The following is a 20,985-nucleotide window of genomic DNA, read 5'->3' as shown; positions in this document are numbered from 1 at the left end:
AAGACAACCACTTAATTGCCTTCTTCAACTTTTTCACCCTATATATATATATATAGACTCTGCTTTTTTTACGTCCATTTATTTCATTATTGGTTTACCAATTAACTAACATGCAATACCAATCCGATTCACACAACTACTGTCCGTCCTCCGTCCACAGCCTCACAACGGCGGTGGACCCCTTGGAGAGGGTGGTGCGGTTGGCATCCGGCAGCGCTGTGGTCATATTCAGCATCAGCACCTGCTGCATGTGCCATGCTGTTAAAAGTCTTTTTTGTGGAATGGGAGTCAACCCTACTGTCTATGAGCTTGACCAAGATCCTAGAGGCAAAGAAATCGAGAGGGTCCTCACTAGGCTTCTTGGTGGCGGCTCCGCTGTTCCTGTGGTTTTTATCGGTGGCAGACTCGTCGGAGCAATGGACAGAGTCATGGCTTCACATATTAATGGCACATTGGTTCCACTTCTTAAGGAAGCTGGAGCACTCTGGCTTTAATTAAAAAGTTTGAAGCTTCCCCCCTTATATAAAAAGCCTACAAGATCCTTTTTTTTTTTTTTTTATCATATGTTTCCTTTAAGTTAACCAGGTTCGATAGTTTGTTTTCTTGTATTAGCTAGGGATTATACCGATGGTACATACAAGGAATTATCACTACAGAAAACAATGCCGTAGCAAACGAATTTTTACAGCAGAAAATTTTGTGGCAAATTTGCCATGACTTTGCAACAGAATTCCAAAAAATTGAGTTTTTTTGTGGCAAATTTCTAGGCAAAACAACAATGAAATGTTGCAATGGACATTTCATTGCATATGTCCATTGTAAAAATTGATCAACTTTTAGATGACCCAATTTCATTGCAAGTTGTTGTAAAAGTCGCGGCAAACTTTGCCACGAACCATACCGTTGCTAATCTGGTTTTTGCAATAGTTAATATCCATGGCTAGGTTTGCAATAGATTTTTAATTTATATATGTTGCTAATAATTTGCAACAAATTTTGTATCAGAAAGAATCCATTACAATTTAATTAAATTTTTTACAGTGACTTCTGCAACAATCTTCAAGTTACAAAATTTTCAAGAAAAAATAATAATTATTTTTGCCATGAACTTCTTTGTGTGTATTTTGTTGCAAATTAAAGAGTTGAGTGTTGCAATGGTTTTTGCTACAGACGCAAAGCCGTGACAAAGTTTGATGATAAATTTGCAATGATATTTGCAATGGACTTTTGATCCATGGAAAAATTACAGTTTTGCCTCGGATTTTGCAGCGGATACGAGCTGCAGAAGGCGATAAAAGAATTCTTATATCTTTCTTCATTCTTGTTTTGTAATTGATTTTATTACCTATTCTTATTTCTCATTTCTTTTATTGTTCTGAAAGTTTCATCTTCTATATGAAATTTAACTATTTCTGATCAAGTCGATGCAACAAGTCACATGTCTAGAGTTTGTTTTTTTAAAAAAAATGCAACATGCATTCAATTGAATTCAATATTTTTAATTTTTATTTAATTTTATTTTTATAAATTAATTATATTCAATTAATTTTTAACAACATATTAAAATTTAAAAAATTATAATGTTAAAATTATATTAATTTTAAAAATACCTATACAAATGTAATAGTATATATTTTTTTATACAATTCTAAAGAAAAAATATATTATTACTTATTAAAAATATAAATTGCATTAAGACCCAGAATTTAAGTCACATCAACCTTCACTGACACTCTTTAAAAGCTCCTCCTCCTGTTCTCTTCCCAAAGCATGGCTCAGTCGTTCTGTTAATTTTTAACAATATATTAAAATCTAAAAAAAATACAATGAACTACACAATTAATAGTTAATATATTTGTATGATTATAATATACAATTTTAACATTATCATTTTTTAGATTTGAAAATATTGTTAAAAATTAACAGAATGACTGAACCACGCTTTCAGAAGAAAACAGGAGGAGGAGTGTTTAAATAGTATCGGTGAAGGTTGATGTGACTTAAATTCTGGATTTTAATGCAATTTATATTGTTAATATGCAATAGTGTATTATTCTTTTTTTTAGAATTGTATAAAAAGTTATACACTATTACATTTGTTTTGTATAGTAGTTCATTATATTTTTAAAATTAATACAATTTTAATATTATAATTTTTTGAATTTTAATATATTATTAAAAATATAATTGATTATAATTAATTTATAAAAAATAAAATTAAATAAAAAAATAAAAATATTGAATTCAATTGAATCCATGTCGTTGTTGTCATGGACCCAATCCATGACATGCACATCTTTTTAAAGAAAATAGATTTTTAATGCCGAGTCGTGGATGTAATTCGCGACTTGACATATTTTATTATATATTATATATAAATTATATTTATAAATCTTATTTATGTATTTATAATAATAAAATAATTAAACATAGTTCGATTTAATTATTTTATTATTATAAAAAACTAAATAAATTAAAACTACCACTTTGAGTGTATAAATTTCTTTTTTTGTATAATAATTAGATATCGTGGAAAAATAATAAATATAATAAATATATTTAATAAACATATAATAAATAATATTTAATTTTTTAAAAATATATTATAAATAATATATATATATATAAACCAACTCTATCACATTGAAGAAAAATAAAAGAAAGAAAGAACACAAAAAAAGAAAATAAACTTAGAGGTATTATCGGCATAAGATATGAGAGAGAGATTTTTCGGTTATGGTTAGGATCATACTTGATTCTTGTAAATTGATCATTGATGCAAAAATAATACATGTATAAACAAATAAATTAGTTATAGTGTCGATACAATTTAACACCTTACCTTTTCGTCAGCCAAGGTACGATAATTGGCTAGATCCCTAATTAACAGACAACCTTGAGAACGTCCACAAGATTGAATCTATTAACAATATTAAGAATTAAAAAAACCTGATTCTAATCAACAAGCTCCTACGAGGATAATTCGTTTAAACTAGATCGTGCATCCCCCATAACATAACTAATTACTATGACATAATTAATCATGCTACGTTGCTACTAAGCATTGAACTAAATAAACAATTACACGGATTTATAAAGTCGAATTAGCTAAGCAAATCTTCTTGATAATGAACAACCGGCTGAATCATTCATAAGTCAGACGTTTGTAATAAAAGTACAGAGAATAACATGAATATTCATTTAACAAGTGTAAAGAGCAGATTAGATCTCACAACATATTAGGAATCAAGCAATCACCATACCATAACTAGAAAATAAAGAATTTAGCCAGACATGTTAATGGAAGAACACACTAAAAAGTGAAATTCCATTAACTCCAGCTATAAATTAAAACTAAAAGAGAGAGGGTGAATAGCTAATGAAAATAAAGTATTCTATTGAGTTTCAATGAACCCCGAACAACCTCCAAATGAAGAGACCCACCCCCTATTTATAATAAAAGTCTCCTACGAATCTAGACGTATGGGGGGATAAGTACATAATTAACTCTAAAAAGGTAAATAAATCACAAATAACATGTTTTAAGGAATCCTTTCCAAATCTAAGCACATCATTCCTTTTTGTCTTGGGAAAATCACTCCTTTCCTTTCTTCATCCATGTTGACCACTCCACTAAGCGTGGGCACGTTCAATTAATCCCGCAGAAATTGCCTTGAAATCTCCTTTTTCCTTGTTGATGTCTTCAATTCCGGTTTTAGCTTGATTTTTGCCATCTTTATCCCATATCTTCCCTTTTTGGTTGAATATGCAATAAAATCACATGATTATGAATGTTTTGAATTAAAAAAGAAAGATTAAATCACTATAAAATCGTAACAATTTGCAGAGTTCTCACTGCACCCCATGAGAAATATCAAGGCGTGTAAACCAAAGGTAGAGGAGTCTGCCTACTAACTTGCCACTACAAAAAATTGAATTAGTTGATACCAACTCTGATACCATGTTGAAATCCACGCATTCCAAAGAGAAATTGAGAGAATCCATTGAGGAAGAAATTGAAAGTATAATTGGAGACCAAGAAGAAATTCTCATTCATCTGTGTAACATGATTACAGCTTCAATTTTAAATAAAAGGCGGAAGAGAGAAGTAGAAAACTGTCTAACAAACTAACTATTTCTAACTAACAGTTTTTCCAAGTCTATTAACTAACTCGTCTAGAGTCGTATTTATACTAATAAAAATGTAAGGTAAAAATTGCGCATCGTCCTCCTTCAAGTGTCTGGCTTTCTGTTGAAATCTGTTCTTCTCCGTTCTCCAGCACCACGCGATCAATTTTTCTGGAGTCTAAGTTCCAAATGTGTTCCGTTACATTCCTCCCCTACTAATCCAAGTAGCCAGAAACTTCATTAACCACAGCTTTTGCTTCCTTCTTGTGGAATATCAATGGAATATGTAAAGCAAAGCATACAAAATTTTTGTAAGTTACTGCACAACTACAACATATATAAAATTCACCAATGAAAAACAGCCAGTCATTACATTATATACATTCATTTTTATTTTTCTAGTTTGGCTTGCTATCAATTGCCATCATGCCTTTTGATTTTGGCAGGACGATGAGCTGTGTTCTTTTAAATTTGTACACTATACATAATAAATATATTGTATTTGTTATGTGATTAATTCAAATATAATCGAGTTGGGGTAAAAATTTCCTTTACATAAGTTGGGAGAATATTCTATTCCTAATTAATACGAGAGATTTAGTGATGAGCGGAGGCCAAGGTTGATGGCCCCAAAGGGCCAAACCTACTAACTAAAAGTGGGCTTCCCCTAAATAAGACTAGTTGTTTCTAGTTTCTTTTTCTGCACAAATCTTGAGTAGTTTGTCACAACACAAGCATCTGATTTGAGGGTTAAACATTTTCTCAAATTTTGACAAGTCAAACGATAAAAAATGTCCTCTCAAAATTACACCATTCATCTTCTTCCCAAATTCTTTATCATGCCATACAAATCGTCATCATTAACAAATACGAAACAATCAATCCAATCCACACCTCAGCTGAAAACTAAGAAATTAATTTAACTACTCGACTCGTTACGGTCGGCTACAACATGCCCACCGTCAACACCTTATTAATGCTTCAGTTTAAGTGATTGTATACTGTTTTTTATTTTTTTTCCACTAAAATACTTCAATGATTACTCTTCGCTCATGTCATAGGTTTGCGTGAAATGTGAATAATATGCCAACGCCTAACCTAATCTGTCCTCATCCACATTGAAAAAAAAGCTTATGCTTATTTAAAGACATAAATTTCAATCAAATGTCAAACTCTATTATCTCTAGATGTGATGATGACCACTAAAATTACAAACAAATAGTACTGGCCCATCAATTGGCTGATCCCTTGTTTGGTCCATTATTTGGTTACAACAATGAATTTGTTTTATATCGAAAGTAGCCAATCGAGGGTGCTATAAGTGTGGGATGTATAAATCAATGTGAAAATTTAAATGTTAATCATAGTCAAACAAGATTTAGCATTGTCGGTTGCAATAGTCTTAATTATAAGTATTTATTATGATTTTTAGCAATGACTAAAATAAATTACGATTGTGGTAAATATTTTGATCAACTTGGTAAAAAGTAAAGAACAAGTGTTGCAAAATCATAATGAATTACTATAATTTATTGACTTTTCACTTTAATTGTGATATTCAAAAGATGATTTTTCTTATAGTATTAGGGAAGGTTCATAAATAAAATAACAATAATGACAATTATTAAAACTAACTAGAGAGTTGACAACTTGGTTTATCTTTAATAAAATTAATCTTGAAATTTTATGTCCTCATGCTCTCTGTTTTTTAGTCTATATGTATGTTGACTGCAGCTATAAATATGTATATGGAAATTATTGAAAAGGTTAACCCATTACAATTGGGACTCATCAGGCATTGTATCCCCTGAGCGGCTCTATTGTTTTTCTTCTCCCTCTTTAGGCTAGTGCTTCTCTCTCTCTCTCTCTCTCTCTCTCTCTCTCTCTATATATATATATATATATATTATATATATATATATACCTCTAGACTCGTTCAGATCAATATGTCGTTGCAGTTTATCGTAGTTCAAATTTAGTATAAATAAGCCCTTTCTGAGCTCATTTCTTGCCGCCAGTTCTTCTGTATCCTCTAATTCTCTGGACAACACATTGTTTCTGGAGGGAAAGGGATGTTCTAGTTTTTAAGCTGCAGCATCATGAGTAACACGATGAGGCCAAGGATGAAGGTCATGTTCAATCTGGTATACGACAGAGGTTGAGCACTTGCCATATTGTTCTGCTTGTTCTAATTTTGTTCACCTAAACCAACTAATCAGACACTAGGTACGTACTGGCTAGCTAGCCTTTGGCTGGTTACGTTCTTCCTTTCTGTTTTTGAATTTGTGAGAGGAAAATGGAATATTGTCCGATAAAAGGTGAAGGGAAGAAAGGGATAATTTCCAGGGCATGGGAACGATGCATATCATTCAGCGGTGGCATTGGGAGAAAGGCCCGCAATTCATCAGGAAAGCTAAAGATGAAGAGCAAATCTTGGCCCCGAGGTCTGACCGACAGCGTGGGCGTGGAGATTGGGAAGAAATGGAGGCGAGTGGCTCCAGAAGGATGCTTCTCCATCTACGTTGGACCCCAAAAACAGAGGTTTGTGATAAAGACGGAGTATGTCAACCACCCACTCTTCAGAGACCTACTTGAGGAAGCTGAATCAGAGTATGGATACAGCAGCGAAGGGCCTTTGCTGCTTCCATGTGAAGTTGATCGTTTCCTAGGGGTACTGGACCAGATGGATTTTGAAGACAATATTAGAAAACATAAGAGCCGTAACTTTGTTGCTACAAGAGTCATTGGAGCTGTTACCACCTCCTTAATTACTCCACCAAGATTCCTTGCTGCTGTCGATAATTGATCAATAGTCTCGTCTCGGTTGTCACATTTGCTCCACTGTGGTATATATAGTTTTGAGACTGTGTAAAAAGAAGAGGACAGAGGGAAAGCTCGTCCTCTGCTAGCTATATGCCGTCAGACATATTTTAGATTGACCACGCGCGGCATTGCGCAGCACCTTTAATGTTGTTTCTGCATTTTCATGTTATCAAATATATAGTTGATAGGTGGATTTGTGTGTGTTGACTGTTGATATTGTAATTGTATGTGCCTGTCTTTACTTTTTTTATTTCGTTCAGCTTAACTTGTTCTAGAAATTATATCCTATCAACCTCTTGGTTTACAAAGTTTTTGATAATAACATTAAAAGAAAATAACGAATTATATGTAACCATATAAATGCATCTGAGGGAGGGTGGATTGTTAGAGTATAATAGGACAAATCGTGTTTTTTCTTTCTCAAATTTATTTTCTAGCTATACAACCAATTAGGTAATTGGTGCATGGAAGAAAAATATATGAAAAAGAATTATAATTAATGGAGTGGAATTATCCTGAAATAAATAATGTTAATGTATGGATAAAGAGAGAGTAGAGGCAAGCTAATTAAATATATCCATTCCACTTATTCTACTTTAATTAATATATTTTAAGCGCAGATTTAAATGCTTAATTAACAGGAAATATAACTTTACAGTCTTTGCTGCTGCCAGTGCCACAATATTCTACTCCTGCCCCACATCTTATTATAACACAAGTGTTTGCTGAGAAATTAGTGACAGATCCAGGCTGCTCCATTGCCCTTTCCTGCGCTCTAAAAGTCTCTTTACTTGATATAATTAAACTGTGTTAAAAACATTGTTATTTGATTGCACACAGTTTCAAATATTTCCATTTCAACACTGTATTTTGTTTTTGGAAAACTAGCAAGCACGAAATTAAGGAAATTCAATTCTTATTAGTCCACGCCAAACACTTGCCTCTATCCTCATCTACTATATATTAAAAGTGTTAATTTATTCTTAATTTGAAAAAAAAAACGTTATATCCTTACTTAAATATTTTTTTAACATTAAATCAAAATTATTTATAAATGAATAAAACTCTATAAATTTTGTACTATATTTATACTAATATAAAAAGAAAAAGCCCTATACACTCACAAATGGAGGGTTTTTTTTTTTTTTTTTACACTCACAAAATGGAGGTTATTGACACCGAAGCACCAAATTTTTGTGAAGCCAAAAATGCTTCTTACTTATTCAACTCTTCAAATTTTATATTACTTGATAAATTAGCTTTATTTTCTTTCTTTTTAAATGTAATGAATTGATCTATACTATTTTACTTTTATTTATAGTATATTTTAAAGAGACTAAGATTATTTATTATATGCATGCAAAAATAGCGTGCCACAACGGCTAGTAAAAAAGAAAGGGTCTCTACACTCACAAACGGCGGTTAATGACACTACTGCACCAATTTTTTGTGAAGCTAAAATTACCCTTCAATTAATAAGATAATTAACTTTATCAACTTTTCAAATTTTTTTTGTTAACTGATAAATTAATTTTTTTTTTATTGTAATGTATTGATTTATATATTTTACTTTTATATATTATATTTTAAAGCGTAAAAGACTGTTTATTATATGCACAAAGAAACGACATGCCACAACGACTAGTATTAAAACTGTGAAATCTAACTGTTTGTTCCTCATTGTATAAAGGCACTCGTATTCTTACATAAGTAATCTTTTAAATATTAAATCGGACTTAGTTATAGATGAATAAAATTCTACCAAACAAAAAGACTATTTAAATAGTCCTAATACCTCTAAATTACTTAGACAATAATAAAAATATCACATTAAAAATAAAATAGATAAATAATACTTCTAAGCGACTAATTTGTTAGAAGAGATTTTTATATACTTTAAGAAAAATTTAATTTATGAGGGCACAATAAATTTTAAAATGAAATAGCGTGAGAATAATATATAAAATTAAATACTAATACAAACTTAAAAAGAAATAAAGAATAAGTATCATGGAAATGAGTAAAAGTTATCAATCTTATTAAATTAGAGGTGTTTTAAAACAAGTTAATATAAGTAACTTCTAACTATTTGATTTTACTTTAATATTAATATTAAATAATTATTTTTAAATTATGTACTTTCAAGTATTTTTATTTTTTTATCATAGTATACTGTGGGTAAAATTTATTAATACGAAGTGAAATCTCTGAAGTGATTAATCCTATCATGGAAAGATACATGTACACTCATACAAAAGTACTCTTTTTAATATAAAGAAAAAAAAAGGAAGTAGTTAAAAAGTGAATATTATAGTTTGTTTTAAGTTTATATTTAAAATTATTTTAATCCCTAAAATTCATTTTAATGTTAGCATTCCAAAACTTTGGTTTCAGACCTATCCCTCTAACCATTTTTCAATAAAAAAGTGGCCAAAAAATAGTAATGTAACTAGCACATGATTTCGTCATTATGTATTGTTTTTCTCCCGTATGCCGTATTGGAGTCATCGAAAATCAGTAAAAAGGAAGTTTGTGCTTTAGTAAAAGCAAAATAGAAAACAAACAAGCCAGATAAGCAATGTTGTCAGTGTGACGCATAACTTGTGTTATGTCATTCATAATCCATAATGCGAGAGTCTCTCACAGCTTATGTGCAAAGTATAACAAGACTGAAGTTTTGGATTGGTTCTGACGAACAAACACCTTCCAACAAACAATATTGTGATTAACATATAAAACAACATATATATTGCTCTTCCCCTTGGAATTATATAAATTGAGATGGGTAGGTAAGAAGTTGTACCCCTTATTTGCAGTGTCCACCTCACCTGGTGTGTCGTTAGTAAACCAAAAGTTATAGAAGAAGTGATGCTATAGCTGTATAAAAAGTTTCTTGATTCAGCTAAATTCAATATCAGCAAAGCTGAACCAACGTACGTACTAACCGGAAATTCTCATACCTCCATCAAAGTTGCAACTTGTCAGATGCATTGTCAACAATGACCCAGCAAGAACCAACAGGATTAATCGTAGTGTGGAGGAGTATTCTGATTGTTGATTGATTAAAAAACAAACATCAATTGTTATGTGTCTCCAAACCTCAGTTTATGTCCACTGCTGTCAGCTGCATGTTTGCACTAAAGCCCGGCAGCTACTCGTAAGAATTTGAAAGATCAATTGAAACACAATTGTGATTTTAGTATTTGTAAAACTTTCAAGTTTGCAGATAACAAGTCCATAAACATCACAAAGCTCAAGGAAGAAGAAAACAACACTTCTTCAGATACTTGTATTCCATCATTCAAGATCAGAGATGTAAAATAAGCTATATACACAAACAAGAGAGAAGTTGAAACTAACAAAACTCTTACTAACTCACTCTTAAACTGAGTAATGAAGAAAGCGCGTTTTAACTAATAGAAACGCAAAATATATAGAAGCGCCACAACTTTAAACTTAAGTACTGGAAGTCCACTTCAGCACCACGTGATATGGTGGCATCCAGCTCAGCATCGTCTTCAACCTGCAGCTCTTCTGTGGACTGTGCAGCCTGCGTTGCTGATATCATAACATCCCCCCTTTAGGATGGAACTTGGGACCCAAGCCTAGCTTGACAACCATACGAGCAAAATAAGCAGCAGAGGAGGACTTAGTGAAGAGGTTGGCCATTTACTCACGACCAAGAACATAAAAGGGATGGATGAAACCAGATTTGAAGTGATCTCTGACGAGGTGACAATCAATGTCGAGGTACTTGTTGCACTCATGGAAGACGCGATTGTCAGCAATGTGGATGGTAGCCTGATTGTCACACCAAAAAGGAATAGGTGTGTATAAGGGAATGTGGAGGGCGCGCAGGAGATAGGAGAGCCATAAAAGCTCATAGACTACAGTCCCCATACTGCGTTATTCTGCCTTAGCAGAGGAGCAGAGACGATCATTTGCTTCTTGGTTTTTCAAGACATGAGAGAAGAGCCCAAGAAGACGCAGTAACCGGTGATGAAAAGGCGAGAATTTGGGCAAGAAGCGTCAGTGTGGACAGAAGGGTGGAGTGTACTGGTGGCAGAGAAAAATAGACCCAAGGTGGAGGAACCCTTGAGATAACGAAGAACATGGATAGCAGCTTCCCAATGTGAGTTCCTAGGATGCTGGAGAAATTGAGATAGCTGTTGGACGGCAAAGGATACATCAGGCCTAGTGAACCCAAGGTATAAGAGGCGAACCACTAGGCGTTTGTAGGGGCCAGGATCAGCCAAAAGAGAACCACTGTCTGCAGAGAGTTTGAGCCCAGGCGGTAGCGAAGTCGAGGCAGCTTTGGCATTCAAAAGATTGGTGTCATGGGGGATATCAATGAGATATTTGTGCTATGGAACAAGAGACTGTGAGGGAAACGACCCAATTCAAGCCCCAAGAAATACTTCACAAGCCCCAAATCTTTGATGGTGAAGAGGGAATGGAAATGGTTCTTAAGGGCAGCAATCTCGTCAGCAGAGTCCCCTGTCAACAGGATGTCATCAACATAGACTAACAAGCCTACAAAACAGGTAGAGGTAATCTTGAGGAAGAGACAATGATCATGGGGACATTGGACAAAGCCAAAGGACTGCAATTCCTCAGTGAGTTCTATGTTCCATTGGCGAGATGCCTACTTCAATCCATAAAAGGGAGAGTCTCAACCTACAAAACCGACCCAAGAATAGCCAAGTGATACCCTTCAGGTGGTGTCATGTAGACCTCTTCGTCAAGATAACCGTGTAAGAAGGCGTTGTTCATGTCTAATTGCTATAAAGACTAGCCCTTTGTCACTTCAACAACCAAGAAAACTCGCACTATGACAACCTTGGCTACAAGAGAGAAATTGTCAAAGTAATCCACACCCTCCACTTGATTATAGCCCTTGGCGACAAGGCGAGCCTTGTGCCGCAACACACTACCATCTGGATTTAGCTTGAGTTTGAACACCCAACGACAGCCAATTGCCTTCTTCCATGAGGGCAGAGGTTCTAGTGTCCAAGTGCCCTTGTGTTCAAGCACAACAAGTTCTTTAGCCATGACCTCAACCCATTTAGTATCTTTGTTGGCTTCTGAATTGTTCCTAGGCTCCTGAACAGAAGACAAGAGAGCAACAAATGCAGTATGTACAGGCCTATAAATGGATGGTAAACAAGTAGGAGAATTAGTGTCACAATGACATACATAATAGTCAAGACAAGCAAGTTTGTGAATAATTCAAAGAGACCGACGTAGAGGAAGGACATCAAAGGAATGACAAGCAGAAGAGGGAGATGGAGATGAAATCAGTAAAGGCTGAGAAGAGTTGTGTGAGGTTGCAGGGAATCTGGAGGATTGGAGAATGAATTAGAAATAGGGGTAGGCTGTGAGGTGTGGTCATAGTCATCACTATTGGAAGAATATAAGTCATTTGAAGTAGTAACAGGCACTGGATGAGTAGGGGCAGAGGAAAAATATTTTCATGAAACACAACATCCCTAGAGTAGAAAATAAGATCAATTTACAAGTTTAAAACTTTATAAGCCTTATGTGATTGGCTGTAACGCAATAACACACATTTGTATGCTCGTGCTGCAAATTTGTATCTGGAATTGAGGTGTTAGATCCAAAAAGAGGCAGCCAAAGCTTTATGGAAAAGTATCTCATAGGGGAATTTCCAATGCAGAAGTCGAGTAAGAAGCCTATTTATCAAGAATGTAGCAACAAGTATAGCTTCCCCCCAGAATTTTGAAGGAAGGTGAGCTTGAAAGGATAGGGCTCTAGCAAGGATATGTCTACGTTTTCTCTCTACCGCACCGTTTTGTTGTGGTGTGTAGGGGCAAGATCTCTGATGTATTATCCCAAGAGAATGGAACAAAGTTTTACAGGCAAAGTTTGTAAATTCTGTACCATTGTCTGTGTTGATCAATTTTACTTTACAATCAAACTGTGTGTGTACCATTTTAAGGAACAAATCTAAAGTACGATAGGCTTGTGTTTTCTAACGAAGAAGGATGGTTCATGTGCCCCTACTAAAATCATCCACAATTGTGAGGAAATAGTTGCAGCTATCAAGTGTTGAAGTTTTGTAAAGCCCCTAAAGATCAATACGTGGCATTTCAAAGGTGTGTTTGGTATGAATTTCACAAGATGAGAAAAGCAATCTACTTTGTTTTTCAAGAGGGGGAATCATACATGCTGTTAATATGTTTCAAAGTAGTCAAGGATGGGTGTCCCAGCCGCCTATGCCACAAAGTGTTATTACAGGAACTAGAATTAGTACATGGAGTATGCTGAATAGAGTTCACAGATGCTATGATATTTGGATTGAAAGAGGACTTGTCTATCATATACAGATTTTTGTGGAGCTTTCCTATAGCTATTATCTTGCTAGTCTTCAGGTTCTGTAAGAGACAGTGAGAGAAGTAAAATTTCACTTCGAGGGATGAATGTAAGCAAAGTTTAGAAACATACAACAAGTTGTATTGAAAATGAGGCACATATAAGACATCTGTGAGTGTAAGATTAGAGTGTAGAATGACATTTCCTTTATGAGTTGCTGGTTGTGTAGTGCCATCTGGGAGGTACAAAAGAGTTGGTTGAGTTGAGGGTATGATGGATTAGAGTGCATCTTTGTTGATGCACATGTGGTTAGTTGTTCCTGTGTCAACTATCCAAGAATCTAAAAACAAATTATGAAGGCCAAAAAATGCACAACTCTTACCAGCAAAATTTTCAAGTTATGCGAAGTTGGCTTGTAGGGGTTCTTTTGCTATCTGTGTTGGATGATCTTCACATTTCATCAAACGTATCAATTCCTGCAACAAAGTCTCTTGGTTGTTCCCCTTATGTTGTTGATAGCTTTGATCCTCCACTAGATCCCTATACCAATCTGGAGTTCCATGGAGTTTGAAGCATGTGTCCTTTATATGCCCAGCATGATTGCAATTACTGCACTGAAGACCTCGCTTGTCAATGTAAGTTCTATGTTGTCTAGGTCTGGGCACAAAGTCCTTCTTCACCCCTGCTGATCTGCATAGCAACAGTTTCCATAGTGTCTGCCCCATCCATACTGACTTCTCGTTGCTTCTCTATTCTCAAAATCATGAATACGCCTTATTGACTATAGGTATTGGGTCCATCACCAAAAGCTTATCACGCAGGTGATCAAAAGTTTTGTTCAGCCCCATGAGGAACTGGGTCAGTCTTGTGAAAATTGCCTGATCTATAGCAGCCCTGAAGGCTCCACAAGTGCACCCGCATGTGCACTGAGGAGTAGGCATTAATAAATCCAATTCATTTTAAACCATTTGCAGCCTAGAAAAATACTCAACTACCTATTTGTTTCCTTGAGTTAGTAACGTTATCTGTCGTTGGAGTTGATACAGTAGGGGTCCATTACATTTGCCGTACCTTTCCTCCAAATCCATCCAGAGAGTCCTCGCAGATGTTGCGTACATGAAGCTCCCAACAATTTCCTTTGAAATGCAATTGAGGATCCAAGTAGTGACCATGTTGTCTACACGTATCCATTGCTCAAAAAGGGGATCAGTTACACAAGGTTTTACAGTCGTGCCATCTATGAAACCTAGCTTCAATTTTGCTCGTAATGCTCATTTCACTACGTAGCTCCAAGTGAGGTAGTTGTTCTTCGTTAGTTGTGTGCTTACAAGGATCATTCCAGGATGATCTGATCCATGTAACTGCAATGCCTCAGGAATTGGTTGTCTCGCTGCTTCTCCTGCTTCCATTACTCCTGGCATGGGACGTCTGCCATTTCTTGTTGATTCCTCCAATATATCAGATTGATTGCAGATCTAGTAGTGTGTTGCCGTATGCAGAGACCTTCATATGAAGGCTCTGATACCATGTAAAACTTTGAAGTTTGCATAGAAGAAGTCCATAAACATCACAAAGCTCAAGGAAGAAGAACACTTCTTCAGATACTTGTATTCCATCATTCAAGAGCAGAGATGTACATTAAGCTATATACCAGAAGAAGAGAGAAGTTGAAACTAACAAAACTGTTACTAACTAACTCTTAAACTGAATAACGAAGAAAGCGCGTTTAACTAATAGAAACGCAAAATACATAGAAGCGCCACGACTTTAAACTTAAGTACTGGAAGTCCAGTTCAGCACCACGTGGTATGGTGGCGTCCAGCTCAGCATCGTCTTCAAGCTGCAGCTCTTCTGTGGACTGTGCAGCCCGCGTCGCTCATATCATAACCTTATTGCTTCTTCATGATCAAATACATGCTCACGCTTCTTGACATAATAACTTGAGAAACAGATGCATGTTACTGCTTCTTGACATCTTTCTGACACCTTGTATCAAATCTAAACCACCAATTTCTCATGGGTAACAACTTTTTAATCATTCCCTTTCAGCTATCAACTCATGTGAAGAAGCATTTATCTTTAATTAGTTGAGAAACAAAAGATATATATATATATATAGCTGTGCTGTGGTGTGCAATATGCCAATATGATATTGCCCTCTCCCTTCCTCTGCATCTAAATTAGATTACTCTGTGTATCTACACTTGTACAGGGTAAGACACCATCTATCAGTAATATTTTCAAGTTTGTGGTATGCAATTTGTATCAATCTCAAACGCATTTCCAATATGCTAAAAACATTACAAACAGAATAAATCAGAAATTTCCAGATATGGAAAAGATTTGCTGCATCAACTATCAGTCGACTGATATACAACGAAGTCGTCATCTTTTGTTCCATGTAACATGTTGTAATAAACTGTAGGTCTTCTATTTCAAGCGAGTTCCAAAGCTTTAACAAACAAGGCATAACCTCACTAAAAAATTCATGTGCATCTATTATTAAATACAAGCCAAACTATGTTCCCAAAACTGACAACACGCCTCAAAATTGGATATTAACGAGTACAATCACAACGAGTCTTCATTGCACCCTCTTATACTTACTCCACACTGCAACTGAAAAAACCAAAGACACGTTTAAGAAACATGAAATATATAAGGAAAAAGTCGTACAAGATTGATTAGGTGCAAAATCTGCGAATCCTCTCTTACCTGTTTCTGGACATTTCAACAGAGCCGTGCAGCAAAACAAGAAGCAAATCTTGCAGCAAAATGGAGCCTCCAAGTGTATAGACATAACACTGAGTTCAGAATAATTCTCTCAACTCCATCGTTTCTCAATTGTACTACTATATAATATGAAACAAAAACAAACCTCAAGCAAGCACCCTTCAACTCCTTGTAATGCTACTCATGTTCAATCCAAGAGTAGCCCAAAACACCCATCTTCAAACCTATCATCATTGTCTTGATCCTTGAGAATTTTCCTTACCGTGATCTTGCTCCTGATGATTAGTTGAACCGCCACAATCTCCAGTCTGCCCTATCTGCTGATAAAACTGGGTAAATGTTTGAAGATTTAGCCCTCCAATTTGCCCCTCCTGAGAAAGACCAAGCTCCAAACCTGGCATTTGGCCTGAACTCACTGAACCTGGAAACTCAAACGCCTGAAACCCATGTTTACTCACACGTGATAGATTGGCAACTGGATTTGAGCTCAAAACACTAGAATTCTGCAAAATCCCTGATCCAAAACCACTAAAAGAAGGCCATACCCCCATGGATCTGCCAAGAATATCTTCGCCCATCATAGATAAATTAGGCCTGAGTCCCACTCCTGGCACAGTTTCACCCAATCTAGAATAGAAACCAGATGAAACGGAGCTACCCTGTTCAGAAACGGAGGCCCCCGCTGCTGTTATAGCTGAAGCTGGAATAGTTCCAGTGCCCGTCGCGGCAATAATTGATGGCTCAGCCTGTTGCAAAAGCCACTGGATGGTTTCACCATCAGTTTTGTGGCCTAATTCTCTAGTCAACTGAAATATTCTTGCTGCAGAAAGTGCTGGAATCCTTATTCTTCTTCCTCTGCCTTCAACCTTTTTGTGCCTGTCTTTGTTTGAACTCCTCTTGGGGGCTAATTGCCTCTTCTTACTATCATCTTCTAGCTTGTCGAGTGCCATGTTTTTTTGTGAAAAACTGGTGGCCACATCTTGAGGTATCTTCTGCTGATGCTTGGAGGACTTGCGTTCCATGAGAAGAGCCGAGAAATGGGGCCTCTTGATTGATGAAGGGGACATGTACAAGTATCAAACTTATCACTTTTCACTGTGATTTCGTCAATATTAATTCGTTGCGTGTTTTTACTGGGAAGAATGATTTGTTTCATGATTTACTGCTGGAAGAAATGCCAAATCAGGTGTCTTTCTTTTTCTTCAGTTTTTTCCCTATATATATATTCTTTTATTGGGGAGAGGGAGCGGGGTTGGGGGGTGTCTTGATCCATCGATCGTTTCAAAATGAACACAAAATGAACAATATTATTGTAATATTTGAACCGTTAAAAAAAATAATTGTTAGTTTCATGGGCTATAACCAGTTACTGGTCATCAAGAATTTTACATTGACTGAGATGGGAATAAAACATGGTGGTCTTTAGGATTTGTATGCTACTGCTACTGCAATTCCAACTCTGTAAGATTTGAGCGTTTAAAATGATGAGTGAAAGTGTAACCAATAATTAGTTGAACACTTGCTTATCTTATCCCATTTACCTGCTTAAAAAGGTGTTGAGATTGTTAGTAGCAATACTTGTAGAGAAAAGTTGTTTTCTTTTCTTGAAATGATGAGTGGATTTTGGTGCTTGTTTTCTTGTGGGGGTTGATATGAGCAGTAGACAAGCATTGTGGTGAAGAATTAGTGGTATTTTATCAAGGGTTGATGAAATGATATCCATGATTAAAGCCACTTTGGGGATCCCCCTTTTTCTTGGTGGGAAGATGACTTTTTACAGGCCTCTGTTAGCAGTCAGTAGCAAAATGCTTTGAGAGAGAGAGAGAGTGTCGATTCTTCAATTTTAAGAATAGACTCTCCAGCAGATGATTACCTCGTCCATCATCAACCTAACCCATCATATGTAATTGGTATTTTATTTTCTTGGAAGCAGATATATAATCCTGTCTGTATCTACCAAGTGCCAAGTGCCAAGTGCCAATCATTCTCCTCAAATCTTCCTGGAAATGTATGTCTTTATTTCTACTCCACAGTCTCACAAATCTGAAATTGTGATGGTATTGGATTTACAGTGTAATACCATTTAATTCCATACCTTTGCAGATATTTGTGATTGGTTTTGTTGAGATATTTTAGCGCATTATTAGTAGTAATTGATGATAGGAAATTGGTAGGTGGCCGTGATGATCGGTTTCTGTGAGATGTTGCCCAGCTTGAGGACATATGGGGACCCCTTTAAAGCAAAGTTGTTGACGTATCGCTTGAATTCAAAGTTTTTTTTTTTTAAAAAAAAAAAAAAGAGTAGGTATAGGATCCCATTTTTTCCAAAAAGCATGAAAGCCCAATCAATATTAAAGTAGTAGTTATACTTCACACTCTTGAATTTTCTTTGACAAGCTTTCGGAGTGAGAATGCTTTGAAAATTTGCAAATAACAACTCAAGCCATTTCTATTGACTTTTCCATCTGCCTCCCAAAACTCGGGTAACATGACAATGCTGTCAGTTGAAAATGATACATATAGCTTTGTATGTTTTCTGTGCAATGTTTCAAGGATTATATCTTCTGCGTCAGAAATTGTTGCTTTTCTATTATGGAAATGCAGAAACCTACAGAAATCAATACATATATATATGCCCGTTAGTTATCTCAGAGATTATAATTCCTTTAAATGAGCTTCTCTTGGTATATATGTGTTGGAACTGGGAGTGACCATTCCATTTCGATTTCCATCTCGATTTTTATTTTTTTTTTGTTAAATTATTTCTAAACTGAATTGTTATTCCCAGTTTTATAAAATATTTTTTTTTTAAATTGCCACTTCCAAAATCAAAATAAAAACTAAGGTTTTTGGGCAATTTTACGATTTTAACACTTACAACAAAAATAAGATGTTGATACTAATAAAAAAAAATGTATATAGTTAAAACTCTTTGATTGATAAAAAAAATAACAAGTTATTGTTGATTTTGCAATTAAAGGAGAAAAACAGCAAGTATGCCATCGGAGAAGATAAACTTTCCATTGATGCAGAAAAATGTATAATTTCTGTTACAGAGAAATTAAGAAGACGACCCAGTTATATATACACAATGCTTAGCCAACTAACTCCATGTAACTAACTAACCAAAAGTAGGTAAAGACGTGGATCAATAGAAATACAAATAAATGACGCAGCGGACACGTCAGAAATAAGTAACAGAACAAAGAAAACGTGGTTCCAAAATGCGAGGGTTCATCCAGCATCAAGGAACTCAACATTGTCAACCTCAACGTCTGCAATTGCAAGGCTCTGTTGCTGCTGATTCTGATCATTGTGTTGCTGCTGCTGTGACTGTTGAAGGTGTTGTACTCCAACAGTTATCGAAATTATTGAAATCCAATACACAATATCTTAGAAACATATAAAGCTAAAAGGTTTTAAATTACAAAGAGTAACAGTCAAGGTGCAAAATGGGCTGGGCCGGTCAGAACTGGCACAGACCAGCTCGAAAAAGCCCAATCTAAACCAGCCCACAATTGTTCATAACTGAACTTGAGGTGGTCTTGGGCCTTTAAATGGGTCCTAATTGGGTCCATTTATAAACCCAGACCCAGCCCATGAATCGGTTCGATTGAGGCCCGGATCAGGCCCGAATGTGCTTTTTTTTATATTTTTATAAAATATAAATTTTCTTTTGAACAATTACTTAAATTTATGGTAGTATTATAAAATAAAATAAATGATTAATTAAATCACAGAAAAAATCATAATTAAAAAAAATAATTAGTTAAGATTATATAATGAACTCAGATGATAATAAATTCAAAAGGGATTTATAATAAACTTAAAAAAATAAAATAAAAAATATTAATAAATTAAAGTACTAAAAATTTAAAAATAGAACAATAATGATAATAATTTTTAGAATTTCAAAAGTAGAAAAAAGTTGTTAAAATAGTTAGTTTAGGATAATAAAATGAAACCTATATATCAAGCATTATTATTATTAAAAAATAAGGGCTCAACAGACTCAGCCCAGGCCCGGCTCAAGATCAAGTGGTCTTGGGCCACTGGGCTGAGATTGTCCTAGATTTTAATATTTGGGACCGACTCCGTTCCAAGCGGGCCTGGCCAATCCAATCTATTTTTTTATTAGTTTAATTCGATTCTGAGCTGAGCTAACCCAACTTAATCCACCTAGCATCTTGAAGTGACAAGTTTTAAAAATTAAAGTCAAATGCGCAGTGACTCTAGACATAATTCTACTAAAAATCCGTAAAAGTATTTTAAAACCAACTCCCAACTAAAAAAATATCTAATATACCAAAATGAATTTATATATAAGAGAAATAGAAAACTTAATATCAGCAAAAATAAAACAAAAATAATTCACAAAAATAGAAAAAAGATATTTAATCATACATACGTATTCAAATCTAATGAAAATTTCTCGTTTGAGGTTTGGTATAATTACGAATATATTTTCGCTATTTGAAAATTATAAATACTCCCTCACATGAAAAATAATTATGTAGGCCCTAAATAATAAAATAAATAACACTATTTTACCCTTGTTGAAATTTTTTAAATAATATAAAAAATATTAAAAAAAATTGAGGGCCAGTAAAATAAATAATCTATAGAGAATATTAGTCCATAAAAATATTTAAAAAGATTCTAAAAATAAATAAAACTATAATTATAATCTAAAAGGGACATTTTGATCAGTTCACCACAAAAAAAATGAATGAAAATCTAACAAAATGCGCTCGTTGTTAGAAAGACGTTAAAATCAGGGGGTATTTGTAATTATGTCAAATCTCAATGGAAGTGGTTGTAATTCACCCTTAATTTTATAACTTTCTTATATTTGTGTGTGTGTGTGTGTTTTTGTTCCACTACAAAAGAATAGAAGAAGAAGAGAAGAAGGAAAAAGAAAAAAAAAAAGGAAAGAAATTAGATAAAAGAAATTAATTGAATAAATGG

General features: G+C 34.6%; 3 protein-coding genes across 3 annotated transcripts; 2 read left to right on the top strand and 1 right to left on the bottom strand.

The window, feature by feature from the left end:
* LOC105156722 (glutaredoxin-C5-like) lies at window positions 1-577 on the top strand. The gene has a single exon (XM_011072943.2). It carries the CDS (start codon window positions 111-113, stop codon window positions 492-494), a length of 384 nt encoding a protein of 127 aa, XP_011071245.1. The 5' UTR covers window positions 1-110; the 3' UTR covers window positions 495-577.
* On the top strand, window positions 6,425-6,934 carry LOC105156793 (auxin-responsive protein SAUR72-like). The gene has a single exon (XM_011073011.1). It carries the CDS (start codon window positions 6,425-6,427, stop codon window positions 6,932-6,934), a length of 510 nt encoding a protein of 169 aa, XP_011071313.1.
* On the bottom strand, window positions 15,690-17,465 carry LOC105156721 (transcription factor TCP20-like). The gene is made up of 2 exons (XM_011072942.2): window positions 16,000-17,465; window positions 15,690-15,903 (listed from the first exon to the last, which is right to left on the bottom strand). Exon 1 carries the CDS (start codon window positions 17,082-17,084, stop codon window positions 16,248-16,250), a length of 837 nt encoding a protein of 278 aa, XP_011071244.1. The 5' UTR covers window positions 17,085-17,465; the 3' UTR covers window positions 15,690-15,903; window positions 16,000-16,247.

This window comes from Sesamum indicum, linkage group LG2 (genome assembly GCF_000512975.1).
Source record: "Sesamum indicum cultivar Zhongzhi No. 13 linkage group LG2, S_indicum_v1.0, whole genome shotgun sequence".
Taxonomy (NCBI): domain Eukaryota; kingdom Viridiplantae; phylum Streptophyta; class Magnoliopsida; order Lamiales; family Pedaliaceae; genus Sesamum; species Sesamum indicum.
Note: the sequence above shows the minus strand (reverse complement) of the source record. Positions and strands in the feature narration are given on the sequence as shown.